Here is a 25,675-nt window from a genome sequence, read left to right as displayed (position 1 = left end):
TCTCCTATTTGATGTCAAGTCTGTCAATCACGAATTCACCATCTGGTGCATGCGCAATGGGAGCAGCGCTGAAATTCAAATTTGAACAGATGTTTGCTTTGTATCGAGGTCGTGAGGAGGCTTGTACGTGAAGCGACACCTCTGTGTGCAACTCTAGTTAATTTGTTTTAAAAATATCTTACCCGGCAAATACGGGTGATTCTCCAGTCAGAAGCATATTTCGACTGCCACAGGGAGGAAATGGACCCCTTTACTGAGGTAAGATTGAAAAATTAATACAGGTTTTGTCAGCCGACTCGATCTCATTGCTGGCTTATGGAGAGGAAGCTAAGCTGCTAACTAAGCATACGTCGTAGTAACACATGAGCTGTGAATATTTACGTGGCTGTAGTGTTTCTATTTACGTCAACTAACATTATTAACCACCGCGGCTTTTTTGGCTTTGTCTTCTGTTATGTAAGTGTCCACCTAACTTTGACATGGAGAGAAGTTTATATTGTCTGCCTGCGTTCACACGTCTGCGTTTTTACTCCCAGTTATGAATGAGCTCTGTGACATTTATGTTCATTGTTGTGTCTTTATTGCTGACGATGACAGCTCTGTCCAGGCAGTCATTTTACGTGGCGTGAAATAGCTTTAAACGCAGCCGTTCACCCACCGTGTAATGCAGGCATAGCTAGTTCAAGCACAAAATGCGCTTCGCACACTGCTGACCAATACCCACCCCTAACGGACAACATGTGACAGCGAAGCGCAAACATTTCCATATTCTGCAGGATGATTCACTTTCTATTCCTTTAGTTGGTAATAGATGGCTTTGTCTAGTTTTCTGAGGGTTTTTTTCTCGGAATCGATCCAGCTGCGTGCTGGCTGCAAACCAATGGTCCAGTAGTTCAGAAGACTAGTTTATAAACATCGCTTTGGACAAAGGCGGTTGAAAACTAACTTAATGTAACCAAGAACTAATAATGAAAACTTTAAATATCTGTCTTGACTTGGGTTGCTTCAGATGGCTGGTTTTTAGAGGCGGTTAACTATACATAGCGTAAAACATTTCCAGTGCCGCTGTTTTATAGCCGCCTTGCGTGGTTTTTATAAATGCAAGCCTCTGGAAGTGTCATTCCTAACAAGCAGGCTTCCAGTGTGTTCGACCGCATGCCATATAACCCGCAGATTCCTTTCGGATGACATCCGCACGCTTCGGCTGAGTTTTGGGCTCTTTCCCGAACGGCAGCAACGTGTCACATCTTGCACTAAAATCTGTGCGCCCGTTGGCCTTTCAAAGTCATGCGTGTTGGGCTGGGTGCCTTTTGGAAGCTTTCAGATACCTCTGAAGTTTAAAATTTTGCCTATGTGCGTTGCTTTGTTTGGATCAGTGTTTAGATTCCATTGTCCCCCACATTCAGCTTTCAGCGCTATGTCTGTTGTAGAATTAAGAAGTAACGATGAAAATTGTGTGACTGTCAGAAACTGTTGGAGCGCACACGCGCCCGTCGGGAGAATCTGCAGAAGAAGATGGCTGAGCGGCCCACAGCGGCCAACAGACACATGGGCAAACGTGTACGAGAGCCGCTGGCTCTGAGCAACACCGTGACCGAGTCAGCCCCTGAGAATGGTAATTACCCTACAGTTCCCTTTATTTGTTAGACATTTAGTAACATAAGTTTGACACTCATTGGGTCATACTTAAGGGTGTTGCTGCTCTGTGAGGCTCTCCATCCGTTTACACTGGCAAGTTGAACAGATGGTCCCTACCACATACACTTATACATACAATTATATCTGCTTTTAAGGACCTTAAAAAGTTTTTGGAAGTGATAGTATTTGACACCAATGATTAATTTACCATCTCTGAAAATATAATGTTGTATTTATCAGTATTATTTTTCCTAATTACACAGTAGAATATTTACAATTGCTTTTGTGCCTCATACAGTAAAAATAAACCTAGGGTGCCCTCTGGTGGTGAATACTGCCATTGCACATTGAGGGTGCGATCAGTTTCCTGCTGGAATTTCCTGCTGTGCCGAATACACTCAACACAGGATGCTGTAATGCTGTCATTTTCCACGTAGGAACATCTATCGGGTTACAGCCAATAGCATAAAATGCAACTTACATATTGTATTTGTGTAATTTTTATAATACGTAGTGTAGTTGATTTGTAAAAAAATAATGTCTAGTTTTCTTTTAAGTCTCTTTTCAGGTTGCTCTTATGTTCATTCTCACTAGATTTTCTGACTGGCTAATGAAGTGGGAGGCTTGGTAGGTGTGGCCTAATTCTTCTGATTGTGGAATTCTCCCCTCTGTCTCTTCCAGCCCCTCCCTCCTCCAAGCCCTCTCCCTCCAAACGCAGGTGTTCCGGCGACACTGAACTGTCCAAGGCTGAGGTGGAGAACGTGGAGCCGGCGGCGGTCTCTTTGGGGGCCCCTGCCCCTCAGGATCCGCCCACAGATCGGAAGCCCCCACCCGGGCCCTCCGCCATCCGTTCTGTCCCCTCTCTGGAGAGGAATGGGGATGCGGGCCAGCTGACCGCTGCCCAGGGGCTGGTTAGGGGTGCCCACCCCCACAGCACTCCTGCTGGGCCCTCGGCTATGAGGTCCCGCCTTCAGAAACTGGCTGAGCAGAGGCAGTACTGGGACACTGATGGTATTTTCATCTTTATTCATAAAAAAGTAGTTTCTTTTTTTATGATCTCCCATAGGCAGTTCTGCATAAATACCCTGTATATGCTCAAGTTTGAGCAACGGTTAATGTCAGAGCATCTTTTTCTTCACAGAGGGCTGTGCTGTTTTCAATAAAGTTCTTTGGCACGACGATGTTTAGTGATCGTCCTGTGTTTCATCTTAAACATCTGCAGATGTGATCCCAGACAGCACCCCTGCACCCCCCCCTGAGACTCAGAGACAGGAAGTGGCCCCTGCCCCCACCCCGACGTCCTCCGACACGCCACTGGGGCGGAGGGGCCGGCTGGCCAACCTCGCAGCCAGCATTGGCTCCTGGGAGGACGACCTGGGGGCGCAGAGAGACAATGCACAAGCAAAGCCTGGTACCGCCTGTTTACCCGCCTCGCTCCACGGAGCTGCTGGCGTCGCCGCCCAGACCGGGCCCGCGGTACACCGCCTGCATCCCGGCCAGGCGGCTGCAAACAAGCCCATTATCACTGGGCAACAGGTGGGCTGTACAATGGGCACCTTCCTTTGATGTGTTCATGTTGAGCACTTATGTAGCGCCTAGTTGAAGATTCTTTTTTTAAATGTTTTCTTACAGCAGTCAGCCTGTTCACCAGCTAAAGTGAAGGTAGCGGCTCAGCCGAGTCCCCAGAAGGCTCAGTGTTCAAACCTCAGGCCCGCTCCGCAGCCGGGTCCCGCTGCTCCCTCCGCGGCCCTGTCCGCTGGCCCCAGGGCCGCCCACCTCTCCAGCCCTCGCAAGATAGGCGCTCCGGCTGCTGCTGCTGGACTGCGACAGCCTCCTCCTCAGAGTCCCCAGAAGAACCAGATGCCTGCCAGAGACCTCGGCTCGGGGAGAGACGTCCAGTCCAGCCCTAAGAAACCCGATCTGCTCGCCAAGCCCTTAGTGGCAGCGTCGTCCGCCATCCCGCTCAGGGAGACCACGCCCTTGCAGGCAAAGACCCCATCTGGAGCACAGAGTAAGCGGTTTGATCATGTGACCCAATCCGGTGACATCTGAAACCCAATCACAGGTTCTCATGTTAATTAAAAAACTAATCAATTAAAAATCCTCTGACAGCCATCACTGGCTTGGTCATCTGTCTTGTAGCTGCTGTTGCTCATTAGGTTGTGCCCTGTTTTAGGTGGACCGGGGGTCAAGTCCTTCCTGGAGCGTTTTGGGGAGCGCTGCCAGGAGCGTTCTGCCCAGAACTCTCCTTCGACTGCCGCAGGTCAGAAGACCCCATTGCCGGGGCAGGCGGCGACCCCCAGGACCCGCCTGATGCAGGAGAAGCTGAAGACCACTCCTGTGGTCACTGCTACGGCCGACCTCGCCCAGAAGCAGAGGCTGGTACGGCACCGCCATAAATCTTACAGCTCCCCCACCCCCCCAAACCCATAAAAATGTCAAAGGACCTTCTGCGTCAGCCTCGCAACCTGCTGATCATTACCGCCGTTTCTTCACAGGAGCGAGAGAGTGAACTAGCGCAGCTGCGAAATCGCTTCCAGAGAGAGAACGTGCAGAAGGCGAGCGGAGTGACCAGCGCCAAGGTTGGCTTTCAGAAACGTCTTTTTTCGCTTGGCCCCGTGGTGATGCCTTAAGCAGACCCATGAGAAGGCAGTAACGCCAACGTCCGTGTGACCCGGTATGTGGTTCCAATACAGTGGAGGAAATGGCAGCGAATGTTGAACCGTACTGCCCATTGTACCTAAATGCAATAGGTTGTTCTGTTTGCCCTCCTGCATGTTTGCCAACCATTTGATAAACCTCCAATCTGAAGACAATGTTAAACATGTTCCACTTCAACAGCAGTCAACTCGGCCAACAGAGAGCAGTGTTATGCCAACAGAGCCTAAGGATACGCCAACAGCGCCCCCTGTGGAGACACTGAACACTGCAACAAAGTTCTGCTCTTCAGGTATATTGGGTTTTCATCTAGGAATTCCCTAGTAGAGCTATCCTGTCACTCTGGGGTATTATAATGGGATGGGTAGGTCCTGACCCTGAGAGGTTTGGTGGTGTTGCTGGAGTTCAGGGCTTCTTTGAGTGCAAACCGACTGTGTCCATATTGCTTCGGGGAGGACAGGCTTTCCTGACCCTGGGCTTTGTGTTTATGCCAAGCGCTCAATGTGGCCCAGCCTGTCTGACTGACCCTGCATTGTGCTGCTGAAAGGGGCATTCAGAGGGGGCATCGAGGGCCGTGTCTCAGCTGCACCAGGCAACACAGCACTCCCTCTGTGCGCAGAGCCACTCCATCAGCCCCTGTGTCGATCTGCTCCTTTATCAGACAAAGTTACAAACATTCTTCTGCGGCGCTAATATATACGTATTTTTCTTTAAGAGTCGCTTAATGAGCCGGCTGCTTCGAGCCCGCTAAAGACGGCAGGAATTTGCTCTAAGATGTCTGAGGACAACCAAGAGGCCTCCGTGGGTAAGTAACGTGGTATAACCTCCTTCAGCGGCTGTTTTTGTTTATATCTGTGGTGGAAATTTACAACACTATTAAAGTGTACGTGCGTAATAATGAATGTTTGACCATGACATTTGTAGACACTGGGGCTAGACCTCATTGTCGCTATTCGTCGAATGGCAGAGTGAGTGTTTAGAATCGGTGACGCTTGGCGAGCAGTAACAGGACCTGTCTGACACAGGGGCGCGGGAGGTGGACATGATCGTAGACGCGGGGAACAGTTCAGAGGTCATCAACAAGCTCTTCGACGGCGTCCTGGAGGAGAGTGAGGATCACGGCGCTGAGAATGAAGAGGAGGATGAAGATGAGGAAGGAGATGAAGATGCCCTGAACATCTCCTCCATGTCGCTCTTGGCCCCCCTGGCGGAGACGGTCGCTGCTGTCGTGAAAAGCCCTGAGCTGAAGCTGCTGGTGGGTGGTTTGGGGGGGTTTTGGGGTTGAAGAGTAACTGGGAGACACAAGGACTTTCACCGTGAAAATGGAGTATTACACTAAAGAGGCACTTTTCTTCATTCGGCCAATGGTTCTTCAGAGTGGTTTAACCTACTAATACACGAATGACTGTGTGAAATTTGAAATTCTGTTTTCTGTTCGTGTCATCTTCCTCCCGAAGACCTCCACCCCAGCAAGCTCTTTCCGAGAGAAGAGCAAGACCCCCGAGAGCGCCCGCCGGGCTGAGAAGCTGCAGAGGGCCCGCGTGCGCCGTACCCGCTCCTCTGAGAGCCTGGACGTTGCCGAAGACGAGCAGAACCTCCCCTACAGGTGTGGGCCGTGATGCCACCTGCCGCCTTTCTTCCGGGGGCCTCTCTCTGGCTCGCTGGGTTTTAGCTTTGCCTGCTGACCCTCCCCAGGGTTCTCCAGTTACCTTCACTGTTAACATGCTGCTTCATGGACTTTATTTATCTTTCTTGCTGCTGGCTGTTTTATCAATGAAAACGTCAAATGTCGTTATTGCAAGTACCTCACGCTACCAGCGTTACTGGAACTTGGCTGCCTTCTGCTGTTTCAGCATCGACGCCTACAGGTCCACCAGGGTCAAGGAGACAGCCCGGCCACACGTGAAGCAGGTGATCGTGCGCAAGGAGGATGTGAAGCAGAAGGCAACAGAGGCCACGCCCATAAACCATGTCAGCGTCAAGCAGAAGATCAAGGTATGGACAAGACATGCAGTACACCCAGCAATCAATGGCTCTCGGCAACAATTTTTTATAATTTAAACAACATTGAGAATCACCTGCCCTTTGATCTATCATGATGGTTTAGCAGGGCTAATGAGCCAATCGCCCGTGGCCTTAACGTATGTTTCTGCCCACTCTTAGGACCTGACCAATGAGATGAACCTGCAGCAGACAGTGATCCACCAGGCCAGCCAGGCGCTCAACTGCTGCACGGACGAGGAGCACGGGAAGGGCTCCCAGGTGGAGGCTGAGGCCGAGAGGCTGCTGCTCATTGCCAGTGAGTGGAGGAAGAGAGGGGTGCTCGCTCTCTGTGGATACAGGTTTAAGGGACCGCTGGGAACAATGGTTTATACCGCGTTCCGTTTATCTCGGAGGTCGGCGTTGGGAATGACACCACACCCGAGTTAACTCCAGTACAGTTGCTAGTCGAAAAAAAGTCATTTATCAATGTCTGGGACTTCAAAAAGCAGGATTTCTTACTTAGCCGGATAACTTGTCAGATTTACGGTACCCCACTTTAAATGGCCGCCGCACAAAGTACGGTACTTTCGGTACTTTCACTTTTCCATTGGTCGAGTATCAGTACCAAAAGTGCCGAACCAGCTGGGATACTTCTTTGGTACGTCAGTACTTTGGGCTGGGACTGGCAAACATATTTGGTTATGCTTGGTTATGCAAGTCTTGGTTATGCAAATAGCCTGCCGCTAAAACAAAATACAACCGGCATCGTTTTAAACGCACAGCGAACAGCGAGAAACAAAATTAAAAAAATAGTAGAAACCAAAAAAAAGTATTTGCTGTAATAGCAGGCCGCTCGGAAGTAATGGGGCAGACGCGAAACAGCGAACAATGCCGCTCGGAAGTAATGGGGCAGACGCGAAACAGCGAACAATGCCGCTCGGAAGTAATGGGGCAGACACGAAACAGCGAACAATGCCGCTTGGAAATAGAACTTAAGCAGGACTACAGGAAAGAAACACCGCACCGCGCTCTGTGACGTCAGTCAGGGGCGGGCACTGATGATGTCATTTGGCGCCGGGACCAGTTTTTACACCAGTGGAAAACCGACACAAAAGAAGTACCGCACTTTTGGTACTTTATGAAAGAACGGTACCTGGTGCGGTGGAAACGCGCCCTAAGTCATCCAAATACGCGAACAAATGTCCTACTTGAGAGAGACAACCCAGTTCTACTTTGGTTCATTGTTAGCGATACCAGGTATAACAAGGCATTAGGAACACTGCAGCAACAAAACTACAGATAGCGGTTGCACAGTGCTGTATGCACGACGGGTTCAGTGAGACACAAAAAGTACATGAGAGCTAATAAACAGTATATAACTACAGCTTTCTCTTCTGTTGATGAAGGGCGGCCATCTTGAATTGTAAGGTTGAGGTTGCAAAGGTTCCCCAGTTATACGTGGTGACTGGCATCAGCATCACACTCGTGTTATAACTGCGGCAAACGTACGTCTTCAGCTGAGAGAAGAGTGGCACTGAAAGCCGAACTGGACCGGCTGAGGGTGGAGGGCCCGAAGAAGGGCCCGGGCTCCTCCAGAGCAGCAGAGGAAGGCGCCATCTCCGCCTCCAAGGGCTCCGTCACGCTGATGGAGCTGCGTCTCCCCCTGAAGGCCGACTTCATCTGCTCCGCCGTCAGCAAGCCAGGTAGGCGACTCTGCAGGACTTGCCCTTACTGTTTGCCCAGGTACAGTGCCATTCCGGGTCTCCTTGTTTTCCCTGTTGAGGAACGCTGCTCTGTCTCCTCCCCGTTTCCCTCTCCGTCCAACGCACACAGAGAGCTACTTCTTCTTCATCCTGATCCGGGCGGGAGCGGAGAACACAGTGGCGACCCCTCTGGGCAGCACCCGCAGCGCGCTGAGCGGGGACGCCCTCACCTTCTCTACCAAATTCACACTGTGAGTATCTCCGCCTCCCCCCTTACGGGGGACGACTGCCTGCCCCCCAGGTCTGCCCGTGCTGCATCACATCCACTCCTTACTGTGTGATGCTTTATGGTATTGGCGGATTTAGTAAGATCCATGTTGAGGGTTCGAGTGAATGTCCCCAAATAATCATTTTGTCTTTGTTACAGTTCCAATGTCACTAATGACTTTGAAATTGACGTGGAAGTCTACTGTTTGGTGAGTACGGACACATTAGCTTTTGGCCATTTAGCGGTCAGTGTGGCCATTTAGCGGTCACTCTCTATGTATATATTAATATCTAAAGAGCTGGATGATTAAATAGAGCAGTTCAGGGTGAGTTTTGGGTTTCTGTGAAATGAACTGTTCTTGACTGGCTCCTGGTGCTGCCCCGTCAATCCGAAACATCACTGTTCGCACTGGGACACCTGCCGTGTTTGTATGGATATTGGCCTGTAGGCAGCAAGTTGTTTTAGAAGGGGCTTCAGGAAAATGTGAGGTTCTCTGGGAGAAAGCCTCTCAGCTTCTGCCCTGTAGCCTCTCAGCTTCTGCCCTGTAGCCTCTCAGCTTCTGCCCTGTAGTCAGCCCGCATATAGGGACGTTCATTCTGAAACCTCACTTTTAAGAAGAAAGATTCTCAGCTTTTATTTACGGAGGAAACTATAGACCTGACAGCCCTGCCGTAAGATTATGGTCCTGGAGTACAGATAACATGGGCAATGCAGGTCCGTGGTCTGCATCTTAAGTGCGATGTCAGGTTCCCATGGGCCTTTCATTGACGTGCTTAGAAATACATGTTCAAGAGGAGTTACCACTTTGCGTTTCTTAAATGTGTGAAGGTGTGAGCTGGATTACTGCATTCGGTCCTGGGGGCTGATAATTACAATTGCGCCTTGCAGGTGCAAAGGCGTGAACTGTGTTCTGAGAAGAAGAAGAAGCCAAGCAAGTCAAAGGTATTTCCCATAAGCACCTCTGCAGGCAAAGTAATATAAATGGTATTGGGTTAGTCGGGCATGGCTTTGTACTGGGGGTGAAAACGTGAAATTGCTTCATGGTGATTAATGCTAGTAAGTGTTTAAAAAAAAAAAAAAAAAAAAGGAAACTGTGGGAAGACCTGGAAATTTAAGATAATGCTGTTGTTCAGATTCTGTGGCGGCACGTCCATGAGGTCCAGGAATCGTGCTTTTCGGTACAGGTATCCTGGTCTAAGATCGGCACCATGCATGGAGCCTAAGAGCTCGCTCACGGGTGTGTTCACCTTGTGGTTGGGACTGTGTTGGTACGGTCACCCTGGGCTGGGGAGGGAGCCTGTAAATGCCCTCGCCAGAGAGCCCTGCATTCCCACGAGGTCCCTGGAGGATGCTGGAGTCATTTGGCAGGTTTCACTCTCTGGATGAGCTGAGATCCCTGCTTTTGTCTTTTAGGCCATAACTCCTAAGCGTCTCCTGACCACCATAACTGTAAGTACTTCTGACTGACACGCACGGCATGTGATATTAATGTCAGCGTCACATGTTATGCAAATGAAATTGTCTCATCACAAGGGACACAACAGAGTTGAGATTGGGCTTGTAATTATCTAATTTTTTACATATTTTGATAGTGTCCTTCATAATCCTGCTCACAGCTACTCTTCAGGTGGCAGAGTCTATCACTTCTTTTCGGTTAATGGCTTGGCTTTTAGGGTTTTGTGCAATTTTATTGTCTTTTTTTGGTCTTAAGTGTGATTTTTAATTCTTATTTTGAAATGCTCTTCCGGTAAAGCACTTTGAATTGCCTTGTGTCTGAACTGTGCTATGTAAATGAACTCGCCTTGCCTTGTTGAGGTGGTAAATGTCATAATATTCAAACTGTGCCAAATGAGCTTTGTTTAGTGTCAGCAGGAATAAATTAGTTTTTGTGAATTTTATGGTTTTTCACTTCTGGAAGAGATTGGTTGGGCTACTTTTACGTTGTAGTAATTATTCTAACCCGAGCTGATTGCATGTTTGGCTAACCTACCTTTTTTCCCCTCCTTTTCAGAAAAGCAATCTTCACACTCCAGGTAAGGGTTTAGGTTTTCTGCCACGAGATGCCGCCTCCTCATGTTTTACTGCAGAGCTGTACTGAAGGCGCCTGAATCTGTGCTCGCAGTGATGGCCAGCCCAGGCGGCCCCAACGCTGTCCGCACCAGCAGCTTTGTCCTTGTGGGCTCCCACAAACTCACACTGGCATCCATTGGGAAGAACAAATTTCCCCTGGAGAAGGTAAGAGACACTGTTTTCTCGGTTTTGATGTTTTACATAAAGAGAATAAATTCATGGGCATTTGCTTTCAGAGAACAGAAGTACGTGGAATAAGCGGTTAGGGTTTCCTGCGGAGTTTGGCTCTGATGCCAAAAGAGGATGGATATTTTGAGGGGGGGGGTTGCCGATGGGTATTGGGACTGTAATAACCTTAAAGGGTGATTACACCTTTATGTTGCCCTTTAATGGCTGGTCCCTACTTCGCCACACAAGCGGGGCAGTCGCGTGTCCACCCTGCATATGTGCACACGGAAGCAGTCGCAGTTCTCCGGATAAGCCGCATACTTTACACACGAGCACAATCTGTTGTGTTTATATTATTTTTATTATCATTCTGATGTTCCCTGCACACGTACCACAGCAGTGAGGTTTGTGTTCGTTACTCTACGTTTTGCAAATTCATAGTTGCCAGTTCACTGTTGCCAACTTCGGTCAGCTGGCTGGCGTGACATTTTCGATTTGAGACGAGCCGACACATACACACGCATTTATATGTGTGTAATAGTTTTATTACCTTGTAAACAGTCCGTATGATTTCTCAACTCCCCTCAAAAGCATCCATGTTGGTATTTAAAGTGGACGCTAGCGAATCATGTGCAGTGTGTCCACTGCAGTGCGGATTCAAATTTGGAGTTTGTCCGCGGAGGCACACAGTGTCAAACGCGTCATAACCATGTGGAGAAGTAGGAACCAGCCTTAAGTGTGCGAGTCGCCGGCGCTCTGCGACTGTCTGCCACTTGGTGGCGCTGTCTGGCTGCACTCAGTGCTTCGTCGCCACGCTCACACTTGCTCTCACGCACTCTTCTGTTTCTCTCTTCTCTGTCTCTTAGATCAGTCATGAAGAAAGTGAGATAGAGTTTCTTGGTGACATGTTTCAACACAAGGTTGCAACCGTTGTTTCTGAGGCAGTACTAACTTCCCTTTCTGTTCAGTGCATCTTATTTGCTGCTGTAATCTTTTTATCTGTGGTGGCTGTTTGCCTTTGCAGCTGAATGCCCTGTGCTCCCTAATCTTGTCTGTTGACATAACTGTCGGCCCATAAGTCTTGTTGAACGGTTCGTGTCTGAAGGACATTATCCTCACCTTTGTAGCTTAGTGGCATCAGTCACTTCAGCAATAAAAGAAACGGAGGAATGCTGTTTAGCCGACTTGTGGAAGTATCAGAGTTACTGTACCTGGCTATGTTTTGTCGTTCCGTGTGGCTGAAGGTTAATGTTTTATTTGATGTTTATAGCTGTCAATCTTGAGTTGCATTTATGTTGTGTTTATGTAATTTGCTCTCTTTGCTTGTGAGATTAACTCCATGCCTTAATCCCCTCCTGTTTGGCTGTGGCATGTGCCAATCTTCCCTCCGTCGAGTGTCTGTCTTAAGGTGCTGCGTTCCTCCTGCAGGTCCCCTTCCTGTGTCCACTAGAGGGACACGTCTACTTGAAGCTGCAGTGTGAGGTTGGCTCACAGGTGGAGGAGAGGGGTTTCCTGGTAAGTTTGAAACAAACTCGCTGTTGGGGCTGCCAGCGTCTCGGCTTGAGGCAGAAATGTAGTTCAGTCCATTTTGCAAATTTGTTTTACTACTGTGGAATGCATGTCGCTAACTGGGTGGTGGGTGTGCTGCTGTGCAGACGATGTTCGAAGATGTCAGTGGCTTTGGGGCCTGGCACAGGAGGTGGTGCGTTCTCTCAGGGTACTGCATCTCGTACTGGACCTACCCAGACGATGAGAAGCGCAAGGTTGGTCATCCTCCCGTACCTGAACACTTAACCCTCTGGGGTCTAGGGGGAGTGAACACACTTTAACTGACTGGGACATCATGGTCACACATTTCATTCAATGTCATAAACTTAATTCATGGCACGGCCGGGACCAGCAGACCTAGTCCATTATAGACGATATTCCATTATAAGCAAGTCCGCTATAATGGGATTTTACTGTATGTGGTATCCTTAATTCCACACAAGACTAGGCTACTGCCTTATTTCTTTCTGCCTCTGCAGTAACTGATAACTGACTTTTTTCTGATTTTTAGTATTTTTGTCTGAAGCACTAACGAGAACCCATCTCGGTGCCGGTCTTTACAGAGCCCCATGGGTCGGGTCAACCTGGCAAACTGCACGAGCCGTAAAGTGGAACCAGCAAACCGGGAGTTCTGTGCCCGGCCAAACACCTTTGAACTCGTCACCGTTAGGCCCCAGAGGGAAGACGACAAAGAGACGCTGGTCAGCCGGTGCAAGAACACCATGTGTGTCACCAAGTAAGCTCCCCGCTTCACTGTCTCGTAGATAACGTCTGTGAAAAGGAGGTTTCTGCATTAAGATAAGGTTTGGATCTGACCCTTCAGACAGCCTTATATACTTTTAAAGGCAAGTGGTAATGTAATTCTGCCCCTGTGCAGGAACTGGCTGAGTGCAGACACCAAGGAGGAGCGCAATCTCTGGATGCAAAAATTGAACCAGATTCTGGTGGACCTCCGCATGTGGCAGCCTGACTCCTGCTACAGGCCTCTTTAAGTCTGCCACCTGGTGTTTGGGAGGGCAAATGACATCCATACCCACATGTCCCCCTGATTTTGTCTTCCTGACTTAACTTTAAAATGACGTTTTTTTAAAAACATTTATGTGCAATATAGTATTTAGGGAATGCTTGTATGTGCTATTTCTTTTAGAGAGAGAGATTAAGGATCCAATATATTTAAGGATCCAGGGAAATATTTTAGGAAGCTATTCATTTTGGCTCTTTAACAGGATGTCTCAGTTCATATGCTGCTTGCATGGCTGTGCCCTTGGATTACCTAATGTTTTAGACCTGCTAAACTCTTTTTTATTACATATTCCAAGAGAGAGAGTTCATATGTTTTTATCAAGAGGTTTGTGTTTTATTGTTTTACTTCACTAGGTTCTAACCATTCTCGCTGATGCAGGTCCATTCCTACACTCCATGCATACTTAGCTTGTGTGTCATTTACACAAATATCTTTCACTGTGTGTGGATAGGACAGGCTAGTGTTAATGACACTGAATTTTAAGTTAAAGCCGCGTGAGAACCTTTTTGGAGAAGTTACAGTTTCCCGGTTAGGCAGTTTAGAAGGCTGCTGTTATTGTTTGCGGAAAAACCTGTTGTGGTGGTGAAACGGAAGCATTTAAGTTTGCTGATAAGTCGCCTTTATTGTTGTTTGTATTATGTATGTGTTTCTAAACGTTTGTCTGCCTCATGGTCACATGTCGAGGCATCTGGGAGTACAATGCAGATGGCAGTCCCCGCTGCGCTTGTGTTCAGTGGCACTCTTCTTAATGTGGCATGATCTTTAGTGGGAAGTCTGCCACACCTTGCATACGTATATATATGCATGTGTACACGCCTTTGTCGTATTATTCTAACCCCTTGTTTACATATAGCCTTTGCCATTAATGTAATTTGCTTAACATAAGAACCATTTGGCAAGTAAGGAAAGTGTGGTTTGGTTTATTGGTTTTTTTATATATATATATATATATTTTCTGGTTTTCCCTATCGTCCATTTTGAGTACGGAATGCAGTTTGCTGTAGTGTTTGGACTATGACGACATGCCAAAGTTACAGATTAAATGAACACTTCACACTTCAGCAATATTTTCTAAAATAAAACTCCAATAAATGCCCGTTTTAACTATTTGTGGTTCTTATGGTTACTGGTTTGATTTCTTTCTTGTATTGGTGAATTGAACTGGCATCTCTTAAATGGGTTTATATGCATACTTCTTAACTATGCCCTTCACTGCGAGGATCAACAGTAATTTCCCAGTTTAATTTTTTTTTTCAAGAAAACTTTCAGGGAGACTTGCAGTGTATTGTAATACCTCGGTGAAACTCAGTTATGTCAAAGGAATTATGGGCTGTATAATCCCATAGCTTTTCATATTTCATTAATGTGTTTGGTGAAAAGCGAAAACCCTTCCTTGCCAAGCCGAAGAATATGATGCGTATTGCCGTTAAATAGGTCTCTCCGGATGTTAAAGATCTGATGATGATGTATAATTTGATTGTACGTATTTATTTGAGAACTTCCACATGAGTATAAAATAATCATATGAAATCAATACAATGCTGGGGATGATCCAAGCTAGTATGGATTATCATGAACACGATAGTATCAGATGTGTGTAACTAATTTAAAATAAAGTACAAAACGTATTGCAATAAACTGTTTTATCCCTATTATTGTGATGTATTGGTGATTTATAAAAGGATTGTAAACTACCTCTTATTAAAACCTATAGGTTTCCTGCAGCAGCCAAGAAAATAAATACTAAGTATCTATGATAAATGCAATTTTTCGATGGTCTGTTGTCAGTGCTATTAATAAAACAATGCATGGTTTGCTTCATTTCATGTGTTCCTACAATGCATAGATTGATTTTCTTTATTAGCGTGCCAGCTGCACCTATTAAAAACAGACCACCGGAAAATAGGTATACACTACACTCAGAAAATGGTACAAATCTGTACCTTTGCTTGTCATGGGCTTGTACTCAATAGTCTGACAGTTGTACCCTTTGCTGTAGGTAATTGTACCTGTTAAGGTACCGAAATGTAGGAACATTTCCGTGCCATTGATGGTACATGAATGCTGTTTGTACCTTTGGGTTGTTCTTCGGAGTCCGTTTGTGTACCTTAAAAGGTACAATTACAAGGGTGCACATTTTATCAGTTTTTTTCTGAGGGTTTATGCTCGGTTTCTTAGATTTTGGTAAAGGAAATGTGAAAGAAAAAATGTTTGTGGTTAAGCTGATTATATCTAGCTATGTGCCAACGTTAATATGACTATTTCGTAAGTTCCTACTGCTTCTCATTGCGTTGCCAATTTAGCGATTTTTGACTTTTCAGACCCCTTTAGCAACTTTTTTTTTTTCCAAAAAGCACCTAGCGACAAATCTAGCGACATTTCTGATAAACCTTAGCTACTTTCTGTACAACATTGTCGTCAATGTGGAAGCAAACTGAGCTCCCTGCTGCTACGCTCGGCCCCGCCTCCCAGAGGGCGCAATCCCTGGGGAAGGGTTAGGTCTTCTATTATATAAATGCTAAACCCAGCTTTATTATAGTAACACTCATTGAAAGAAAATTACACACGTTGAAATCAAACTTTATTTGGTCTTTTAGACAAACATAAACAAATAAAACACATTTGTGATATAAACACATTAAAACAATGACAGACCCTAAAACTTACAACTAAAAATACCAGATTACGACGGCAATTACTACCAGAATTCAAAGGTTATCTGAAACCCTATGACATCAGATCTTACTGTCTACTGTAAAACAGATTTTTATGCCAAGCTCTCCGACATCAAAATGCAGGCAGCTACCCAGAAACATGCTGAATATACAATCATCCATACAATCAGGCTACCTAATCGAAAAAAAAGCACAGGCACCGTAAAACAAGCAGAGGCAGCCATTGCTTTGGCCATTACAGGCTGTTTTGTCATGTGACCATATCTGTCTAGCATGCAAGGCAGCGTTCCTTGACTCCAATGCAGCCCAGAAGTTCCGGATGCCCCGAACCAAGTGCAGCGATATGATGTTTTATCTATAGCAAAACTAAACAAGATCTTCAGTTCGTCATTCCACTGCTCCAATGTAATGCTGTATCAAGCTGATAAACGGATAAAATTAAATGATGCAACCGAGCACGCTGTTGCGAATGCCGCGTTTGGGAAACACGGAGAGGCTCCGCGATTCTCCCCTCCGCCCGGCGCTGACCTGAACGTGCACAGTCACCGATCTGTGCCGGGTTTTCTTGTCTTCCGTGCGGTATTACACGATCCGGTTTTATACAGTATGCAAGCGTGGGACCTTCCTTTTTACGCAGAAAGCCGTCTGGAGGAATATTTAATTTCCGTTTTATCTGGTAACGTTTTCTTCTTCGCTCGTAAATGACGCCTTCTTGCTGATTTTCTAACAGACGCGTGTTATGATTGTTACATGTGATTTTTACGGCTTAGCTAGCGTCATCGGTCAACATAGTCATTGATTCCTTGGTTTGACTCATGGGTCATATTATTTAGCGGTCAGATCGATATAAAAGCACACTTTAGTTCATTGCGGAACAAATAGAAAACCAAACCTTTAGTGTGTTTATGAAAAATTATGATTAGTAAATTTGATAACTAGTAAGCGTGTGCTCTGCTGGTAAGTGAATGGCTGAAGCACTTCCTTATCTTTCCCCCGAAATGAAGCACGTTTCTGTACGTGTTGGTACCGGCGAGTCCTCGCTGCACGATCAAACATTTCCATAGGCACCTGCTGGGGAATAATCTTTGCAGATCCTGCAGCTGAATCGTAATATGAATGAATGGTATCAAGTCATATAACATATGATTAATAATATTTAGCGAGTTTTCGTATAAATGTACAAAATCTTAATGAAAATACAAGGTCTTCTGGCAGAGTAGATCTGCGCATTTCCTGTGGGTGCTGCACACTTACCTCGCACAGTCATGCAATGAGGTTAAGTAGTGTATTTAAATTGCCTGTAATTTGTGTTTTTGTGTGGCTTGCGTTGGATCGGTATCCTATTCAGGGGGTACCCTAACTCCCTGTACTGCCTGGAATAGGTTCAAGAACACCCCCCCCCCCCACACACACACACACACACACCTCATAAATTGTATTCAGTTACGCACTAGACCTTTTATAACACCTGGATGTTGACTAATTATAATAGTATGACTTATATATAACTGTGTTTAATTATACAGCTATGGTGGTGTTAGTGGGAAATAAACTGTTCCTGTCCGTAAAGCCTGCTTCCGTACACAGATCCAGCTGCAGCATGTGTGGGATATGGGCCCTGTTCGGCAGCGACGAGTGCCTGGCCATCCAGTTCTCCAACGCCATGAGGATAGCGCACCGTGGGCCGGACGCCTTCCGCTTCGAGAACGTCGATGGCTTCACCTGCTGCTGCTTTGGCTTCCACCGATTGGCTATTGTAGACCAGCTGTGCGGAATGCAGCCCCTGAGGGTCCGCAAGCTTCCTTACCTGTGGCTCTGCTACAACGGCGAGATCTACAACCACCAGACGGTAGGTGTCCTTTTGGGCGTTTGAACTTTACCAGAATAGTCTGCGGAATGGGTGAAGAGCGTCGATTGTTGTGGCTGGCAGTGTCTGAGCTTAACTGTTTCCTTTAAACAGTTATGAGCCACTTAGCGAGATTAAAAATCTCAAACCAGGTACCAAATTGCCCTGGGATGAGAACCGTTTATAGAACACTGGTCCTCCAAGATTGGGATTGACTTGGGTGCCATTTCCCATAATTATTCAAGTAAGTAAGTGAATAGTTAAGTGAAATTATTTTACCTAAACAATATTTTGAGATTCTCATAATTGTACAGAATGTGACATGTAGCAAAATATTGCATTCTTTCATTCATTCATTTACCTGAATTGTTGTATTGCCATCATTGGTTACCTGAATGACGTGTGCCCAACTGCATTATGGTCCCGCTGCAACTGAAGATTCTTTGCCACCGTTGCAGCTGAAAAACCGATTCGAGTTTAATCACGAGACCAAGGTAGACGGAGAGATCTTGCTTCACCTGTATGACCGGTTTGGGATTGAGAAGATGGCCTCCCTGCTCGACGGGGTGTTCGCCTTCATCCTCCTGGATGTCGCCAACCGCAAAGTGTTCCTGGGGAGGGACACGTATGGCGTGCGGCCCATGTTCAAACTGATCACAGATAACGGCTTTCTGGCTGTGTGCTCGGAGGCCAAAGGTGAAGATAACATTTTCTTCCGTGCTGCTTTCAGATTACATCAAGTCACATAATTTAAACACTAGTTTTAAATCCTGGTGCTGGTGGATCGTTTTAATGACTGAGAAAAATTGGGGTGGGGGTTAGGATATGTATATATTCCTTAGTGCTATGAAACCAAGACCAAAACCGCGATACAAACGTTCGCGATCTCAAATCCACCCCCCCCCCCCCCCCCCCCCCCCCCCCCGCTACTGCAGGTGTACCGTGTACTGATTGTGTTACTAATGTTGCAAAACTCATTTTCCATTTCATAAGTAACACTGTAACAAATGTAACACAATCGCAACAAGTAACACTAACACATATAACACAATCACAAGTAACACTGCAACACATGTAAATCACAAAATTATTATTCTATTTAAAGTTGGAGCAAGCCGTTTATTTTGTAAATTTTATACATTACACCTATTTTATTGTCTTCCAATTGCATATGTCATGTGACTCTTTTGGTCCAATTATGACTGAGTGATCGCACTTCAGTTTTCTTCTGGTAATTAATAAAATCCAGAACCTGTTTCTTCTTATTCACCACCCCCCCCCAACCCCCACCCACCCAAAAAAAATGGAGGTATAAACCAAACCGTGTATTTGGAGAATCACACGCCTGATATTCCTACAGTTACAGTTGGCATTGCCTTCATTTTGCACCCAGGTCTAACCACACTCAACCACACCATGGACACGGACCCTCCAATCACGCCTTTCCCACCGGGACACTTTGAGGTGTTCAACTTGAAGATGAATGGGAAGGTGGAGTCCGTTCATCTGGATCGCTTCCACACCTGCACCAGCGAGCCCAAACACGTCATCTTTGACAGCGTGGGGACTCTGGCCTCAGGTATCGGGTTTTTCTCTGGTGTCTGCAGCAGCAATGAGGGACTCATGGCCTTTAGTACAGCAGCTGATCAGCAAACTCTCACTGTGTCCATTCATCTGGTAGAAGTAGCTAGAAGCTTTGAGTGTTTTGAATCTGAATTTTAGAGTTATCTGTCAGGTGAGGGTTAATGTCACAAGCTGAAGGGAGACTGATATCCCTCTCAGGTTACGACCTTGAGACAGTGAAAGGAAACATCAGGATCCTCTTTGAGAACGCAGTGCGGAAACGCCTCATGTCCCATCGGAGGATCGGGTGTCTCTTGTCAGGTAAGAATTTAGGTCTTTGCTAATTGACATCCAGAGAAAGCAAATGCCCAGCAGTTACTCATGTCACAGACTTCAGAGAGAACTTTCTGGATAGACACTTGGCAGTGGTTATATATGTTGTAATAGCTGTATAATTTGTCGTGCTTATATTTTTCGTTTTTGTTTATTACTGTACTTCAAGTTGCAGTAGTGAGGATTCAGGGCTAGTGAGTCTGTGTTTTCACTGCAGTAGTTTCAGCAGTAAACCGTGCTGGATGACGCGAGGTGGGATGACGCGAGGCTGGATGACGCGAGGCTGGGTGACGCGAGGCTGGATGACGCGAGGCTGGATGACACGAGGCTGGATGACGCGAGGCTGAGGGACGCGAGGCTGGATGACGCGAGGCGGGATGACGCGAGGCTGAGGGACGCGAGGCTGGATGACGCGAGGCTGGATGACGCGAGGCTGAGGGACGCGAGGCTGGATGACGCGAGGCTGGATGACGCGAGGCTGGATGACGCGAGGCGGGATGACGCGAGGCTGGATGACGCGAGGCTGGATGGCGCGAGGCGGGATGACGCGAGGCTGAGGGACGCGAGGCTGGATGACGCGAGGCTGAGGGACGCGAGGCTGAGGGACGCGAGGCTGAGGGACGCGAGGCTGGATGACGCGAGGCTGGATGACGCGAGGCTGGATGACGCGAGGCTGGATGACGCGAGGCGGGATGACGCGAGGCTGGATGACGCGAGGCTGGATGACGCGAGGCTGGATGACGCGAGGCTGGATGACGCGAGGCTGGGTGACGCGAGGCGGGATGACGCGAGGCGGGATGACGCGAGGCTGAATGACGCGAGGCGGGATAATGCGAGGCTGGATGACGCGAGGCTGGATGACGCGAGGCTGGGTGACGCGAGGCGGGATGACGCGAGGCGGGATGACGCGAGGCTGAATGACGCGAGGCGGGATGACGCGAGGCGGGATGACGCGAGGCGGGATGGCGCGAGGCTGGATGACGCGAGGCTGGATGACGCGAGGCGGGATGACGCGAGGCTGAATGACGCGAGGCGGGATGGCGCGAGGCTGGATGACGCGAGGCTGAATGACGCGAGGCGGGATGACGCGAGGCTGAATGACGCGAGGCGGGATGGCGCGAGGCTGGATGACGCGAGGCTGGATGACGCGAGGCGGGATGACGCGAGGCTGGATGACGCGAGGCTGGATGACGCGAGGCGGGATGACGCGAGGCTGGATGACGCGAGGCGGGATGGCGCGAGGCTGGATGACGCGAGGCTGGGTGACGCGAGGCTGGATGACGCGAGGCTGGGTGACGCGAGGCTGGGTGACGCGAGGCGGGATGACGCGAGGCGGGATGACGCGAGGCTGAATGACGCGAGGCGGGATGGCGCGAGGCTGGATGACGCGAGGCTGGATGACGCGAGGCGGGATGACGCGAGGCTGGATGACGCGAGGCTGGATGACGCGAGGCGGGATGACGCGAGGCTGGATGACGCGAGGCGGGATGGCGCGAGGCTGGATGACGCGAGGCTGGGTGACGCGAGGCTGGGTGACGCGAGGCTGGGTGACGCGAGGCTGGGTGACGCGAGGCGGGATGACGCGAGGCTGGATGACGCGAGGCGGGATGACGCGAGGCTGGATGACGCGAGGCGGGATGACGCGAGGCGGGATGGCGCGAGGCGGGATGGCGCGAGGCGGGATGGCGCGAGGCTGGATGACGCGAGGCTGGATGACGCGAGGCTGGGTGACGCGAGGCTGGGTGACGCGAGGCTGGGTGACGCGAGGCTGGGTGACGCGAGGCTGGGTGACGCGAGACTGGATGACGCGAGGCGGGGTGACGCGAGGCGGGATGACGCGAGGCTGGATGACGCGAGGCTGGATGGCGCGAGGCTGGGTGGCGCGAGGCGGGATGACGCGAGGCGGGATGACGCGAGGCTGGGTGACGCGAGGCGGGATGACGCGAGGCTGGATGACGCGAGGCTGGGTGACGCGAGGCTGGATGACGCGAGGCGGGATGACGCGAGGCGGGATGACGCGAGGCTGGGTGACGCGAGGCTGGGTGACGCGAGGCTGGATGACGCGAGGCTGGATGACGCGAGGCTGGATGACGCGAGGCTGGATGGCGCGAGGCTGGGTGGCGCGAGGCGGGATGACGCGAGGCGGGATGACGCGAGGCGGGATGACGCGAGGCTGGGTGACGCGAGGCGGGATGACGCGAGGCTGGATGACGCGAGGCTGGATGACGCGAGGCTGGATGACGCGAGGCTGGGTGACGCGAGGCTGGGTGACGCGAGGCGGGATGACGCGAGGCGGGATGACGCGAGGCTGGATGACGCGAGGCTGGATGACGTGAGGCTTTCCCCCTCACGCTCGGACATCTTTACCGCTGGCTGTCACCCATCCAGGTGGCCTAGACTCCAGTCTGGTGGCCGCCACGCTGATGAAACTGGCCAAAGAGGAGGATATCAAGTACAAGATTCAAACCTTTTCCATCGGTGCTGAAGACAGCCCCGACATCCTGGCTGCACGCAAGGTGACCTTTGACCTCTTGTGTTTCAGCTGTAGCCAATGGCAGCAAAATACTTTGAACACTTATTTTTTTTTTATTTTCCCACTAGGTGGCAGCACACATCGGCAGCGAACACCACGAGGTGAACTTCACGCCAGAAGAGGGCATCAAGGCTGTGGACAAAGTCATCTACCACCTGGAGACGTATGATATCACCACCATCCGGGCGTCTGTTGGTGAGACCTTCACACCTCGCGTCGTTCTCTGTTGTACTGTAGGAGCTCCTTGGTATCACTGTTTGTTACTAATTTGTCTATTTTGATGTGATGTTAGTGTGGATGCACCTTAAAGTTTCATTGCTGTGGAAATAACAATAACAGTAAATCTTCTTAATCTGGCTTTGGAGGAAATAAACAGATATAACATGGTTCAGGTTCCTGGGGAATTAATTTACCAGGCGTTTTATTTCTTTATGTTCCAGGTAGTTTGTAAGATCTGGCTCTGTGGTTTTCTGTTTCATTTTACAGGGCCTGGATTTCTTTCTTGCCCAGATGAAAGTAAAAGTATGCGCATGTATTTGTTCGTTTCTGGTAAATATCTGGCTTTTGTTTTATGGAATGTTTTCCCCTCTGCAGGGATGTACCTGGTGTCGGAGCACATCAGAGCAAAGACGGACAGTGTTGTTATCTTTTCTGGCGAGGGATCCGATGAGCTCACGCAAGGGTACATCTACTTCCACAAGGTAAGCCACCGAAATGGAGTTTAACAGGTTTGAATTTCTCTAGCATTGGCCCAGCCCACTCCCCAGTAGTGTTCGAATTTGATTGGATCATTCTTGACGGTGCAACCTGATTGGCCCCTGTATCATGCCCACTCCAGGCACCATCTCCAGACGCTGCGGCAGAGGACAGCGTTCGCCTGCTAAAGGAGCTGTACCTGTTTGACGTACTGCGAGCTGACCGCACCACAGCTGCACATGGGTGAGCTTCTCGTAGCGTCACTCAGTGTTAGCCTCAAGCTAACTGTACTTAAGAAACTATCCTGGAGCTGGTTAATTTTAAACAATTTCTTTCCTGAATTTTGAACAGAATCTAGTGCTTCTGTCATAGGGTTTGACCTGCCCTCATTTCAGCATTGTCCCTCTCTGTCGCCGCCCTACAGGTTAGAGCTTAGGGTGCCTTTCTTGGACCACAGATTCACAGCGTATTACCTGTCCCTGCCCCCTGAGATGAGGGTCCCCAAGGTGAGTTTACCCTCTTTTCAATTGATTAATTTTTTTAATTATTATTGAGTGTTTGGTTGTGAAATTGTATGTCTTAATTTCTCCCACAGTCTTGCATGGGTATGAAGTGACATTTCAAACAGATCATATTTTTCTAAAAGATCCATTTCTAAATAAAGTAAGGTTTCCTTAATCCAAGAATGATAAGCTTTCAGACATCTGACAGTTAGCTTTCTGAAAACCTTCAGGAATTTTGTTTGTAGCATTAATAATTATGGAACGGATTTAAAGATTCAGAAGATCGGGACGTAGCTGAGATGTTGTGCGGGTCGTTCCTCCAGGATGGGGTGGAAAAGCACCTGCTGAGAGATGCCTTCAAGGGCCTTAACCTGATTCCGGACGACATCCTCTGGAGGCGCAAAGAGGCCTTTAGCGATGGTATGACGTCCATGAAGAAGTCGTGGTACTCCAGCCTGCAGGACCACCTTGAATCTGAGGTAACCACACACGTGCCAAAATGGCAATGGCTGCTACCAGCCACTAGAGGGCTCCAGTACTCCTGCCTTGACATTCGACAGACTGCGAAAGCTGGAATTCACCTGAATTTGTTAGCAGGCGGAAAATTCTCTTTACCTTTTTCGCATGTTATTTACCGTAAATGTGTCGACGTTTTTCTGTTTGTCCATTTCCTCCTGAAGGTGAATGATATGCAGCTGGAAAATGCCACCAAAACATTTCCCTATAACCCCCCCCGCACGAAAGAGGCCTTCTATTACCGGCAGGTGTTTGAGAAGCATTTCCCAGGTCGGGCAGAGTGGCTGTCCCACTACTGGATGCCCCGGTGGATCAAGGCCACAGACCCCTCCGCCAGGACCCTGTCCATATACAAGCCAGACAAGGCGACCAAAGCTGACAAGCTTAACGCGGACGACCAGCCAAAGAGTGTTGGGTTCTGCTAATGAGCAGCTTAAATCCTGTTCTGCCTTCTACTGATAACAAGCTAAAGATTTAGTCAATAAGGATAGAAAAAAAAATCTCCTTTAGGTGAATGAAAAGTATAGATTTTAATTTGTTTACATTAAAAATGCTGGCGTAGACAGAATTATAAAAAACTTACCGGAAAATAAAATAACTAATGTGTGTTTAGCGTACAATGGAATTTCGTAAATATGCACTTAATCCGGTGTGGATGAAAATCTGTGGAATGACGTATATTCAGGAGAAGCAGCGGAGCACTGCTGTACTGATGGGAGATTGAGATTAAATGGGATACAGTAACCAAAGTATTTATATAGGACCATTAGAAGCCATGTTGCTTATCTGGTTGTGATATTTACGAGTGATGAGTTCTCATTACCATGAAATACCTTGATGGATCCATTTTTCCAAAGGTCGCCTTTCTGCACACCTTAAATCTCTGAGTGAGACGTGAACGTGCTCAGTGGCGTGTGTCTCAATCGGACCGCGCCGCTCCCCTCGCCCCCTGCTGTCTGCCCGTGGAACCTCAGATTCGGGTCCGTCTTACTGGTTGCAGAGTGCTTTGGCTGCTTATGCTTTCCCCCAGCTGGGAGACCACCAGCCCTAACGCAGGTGTTTCTCAGCCGTGGGACGATATCATTATATGCAGCCTCCCATAGCGTGTAACCTGTCCAGTCTGGGCTCTTTGCTAACACCCCCCCCCCCGCCCAATGATGGTGCGGCTAATTGTCAAACACCCCAATAAATAAATTCTGATGACACCCAACCCCCACCCCACCACCCTGTAGCAGTCAGCAGATTTTCACTGTTTTTCATAGTAACATCCCCCTGAAAAACACCCCCCTGAAACAGTACATCTGTCCCACTATCATATTGCTTGGGACAGAATTTTGGTCGTGCTTAAGATCGTTACTTGCTTTCCTGTCCCGTTCTCCGTCATCCGTGACAGACATTGATGATCTACTTATGTTCCTGTCTGGCTGCTATGTTTTGCTTGCTTCCTTTCACAGTCAGCATGCATGTCGGCAGGACGGTGCTCGTCTGTCTGTCTGTGTGGATTTTCCGCTGGTACTACAGTGTCCTCCCACAGTCCAGAGACACACAGGGCAGGTGAATGCTTGTCGCTGTCCACTTGGAGATAAGCAGGCATGTATCAAAATGCATAAAATGCAAATCATGCTGGATTTTGATTTATATCTGTGGTCAAACTGCACACTGAAAGATCCTATATTTTGAAGATTCAATAAATGTGAGCAGCAACTGGATAATATTCCAGTCTGTGACTTGCCGTCGTATTCAGAGCTGTGTGTTCATTTGTCCTTCTGTCCTGTGGTTTGTTACACTGTCAGGCAGCCCAGATGCAGCTGGACCGCGTTCTGTCAGCTTAAGGTTTCAACATATGCTGCCTTAATTTTTTAAGGAGAAACTGAGGGAGATCTAAATGCTGTCAGAGTATGAGGTACGTAAAGAGGCAGTGGTAATGGTTACTAATCTTGTGAGCAATTT

The 25,675-nt window shown here is 48.3% G+C and overlaps 2 protein-coding genes across 5 annotated transcripts; both read left to right on the top strand.

Annotated features, from left to right (window-relative positions):
* The first annotated feature begins 83 nt into the window (after positions 1-83).
* Positions 84-14,712, top strand: anln (anillin, actin binding protein). 4 transcript variants are annotated; one of them, XM_048993417.1, is made up of 26 exons: positions 84-258; positions 1,468-1,615; positions 2,320-2,649; positions 2,861-3,174; positions 3,271-3,649; positions 3,815-4,020; positions 4,137-4,220; positions 4,480-4,588; positions 5,012-5,101; positions 5,322-5,551; positions 5,754-5,902; positions 6,150-6,291; positions 6,460-6,595; positions 7,797-7,982; positions 8,113-8,233; positions 8,410-8,458; positions 9,139-9,192; positions 9,384-9,434; positions 9,664-9,699; positions 10,262-10,283; positions 10,373-10,485; positions 11,355-11,408; positions 11,917-12,003; positions 12,144-12,251; positions 12,600-12,772; positions 12,914-14,712. In XM_048993417.1, the coding sequence occupies exons 1-26, from the start codon at positions 241-243 to the stop codon at positions 13,026-13,028; spliced, it is 3,504 nt and encodes a 1,167-aa protein (XP_048849374.1). In that variant the 5' UTR covers positions 84-240; the 3' UTR covers positions 13,029-14,712. The 4 variants fall into 4 exon arrangements, with proteins under 4 accessions (XP_048849374.1, XP_048849375.1, XP_048849376.1 ...); XM_048993418.1 differs by lacking the exon at positions 9,384-9,434; XM_048993419.1 differs by lacking the exon at positions 11,355-11,408.
* A 1,298-nt stretch (positions 14,713-16,010) lies between these two features.
* On the top strand, positions 16,011-25,468 carry asns (asparagine synthetase). The gene is made up of 12 exons (XM_048993979.1): positions 16,011-16,411; positions 17,323-17,584; positions 18,040-18,277; positions 18,975-19,160; positions 19,364-19,465; positions 21,866-21,993; positions 22,079-22,205; positions 22,605-22,711; positions 22,849-22,949; positions 23,131-23,212; positions 23,533-23,688; positions 23,890-25,468. Exons 2-12 carry the CDS (start codon positions 17,336-17,338, stop codon positions 24,148-24,150), a joined length of 1,737 nt encoding a protein of 578 aa, XP_048849936.1. The 5' UTR covers positions 16,011-16,411; positions 17,323-17,335; the 3' UTR covers positions 24,151-25,468.
* The last annotated feature ends 207 nt before the right edge of the window (positions 25,469-25,675 follow it).

This window comes from Brienomyrus brachyistius, chromosome 23, assembly GCF_023856365.1.
Source record: "Brienomyrus brachyistius isolate T26 chromosome 23, BBRACH_0.4, whole genome shotgun sequence".
Lineage (NCBI taxonomy): Eukaryota > Metazoa > Chordata > Actinopteri > Osteoglossiformes > Mormyridae > Brienomyrus > Brienomyrus brachyistius.
This window is presented reverse-complemented; position numbering and strand designations above follow the sequence as displayed.

Coding starts and splice junctions, on each gene's coding strand:
- anln (XM_048993417.1), top strand. Junction 6,596..7,796: donor GAGGCTGCTGCTCATTGCCA/GTGAGTGGAGGA, acceptor GTACGTCTTCAG/CTGAGAGAAGAGTGGCACTG. Junction 10,284..10,372: donor AAGCAATCTTCACACTCCAG/GTAAGGGTTTAG, acceptor CTGTGCTCGCAG/TGATGGCCAGCCCAGGCGGC.
- asns (XM_048993979.1), top strand. CDS start 17,336: ATGTGTGGGATATGGGCCCTGTTCGGCAGCGACGAGTGCCTGGCCATC. Junction 19,466..21,865: donor GATCGGGTGTCTCTTGTCAG/GTAAGAATTTAG, acceptor TCACCCATCCAG/GTGGCCTAGACTCCAGTCTG. Junction 22,712..22,848: donor GGTACATCTACTTCCACAAG/GTAAGCCACCGA, acceptor TGCCCACTCCAG/GCACCATCTCCAGACGCTGC.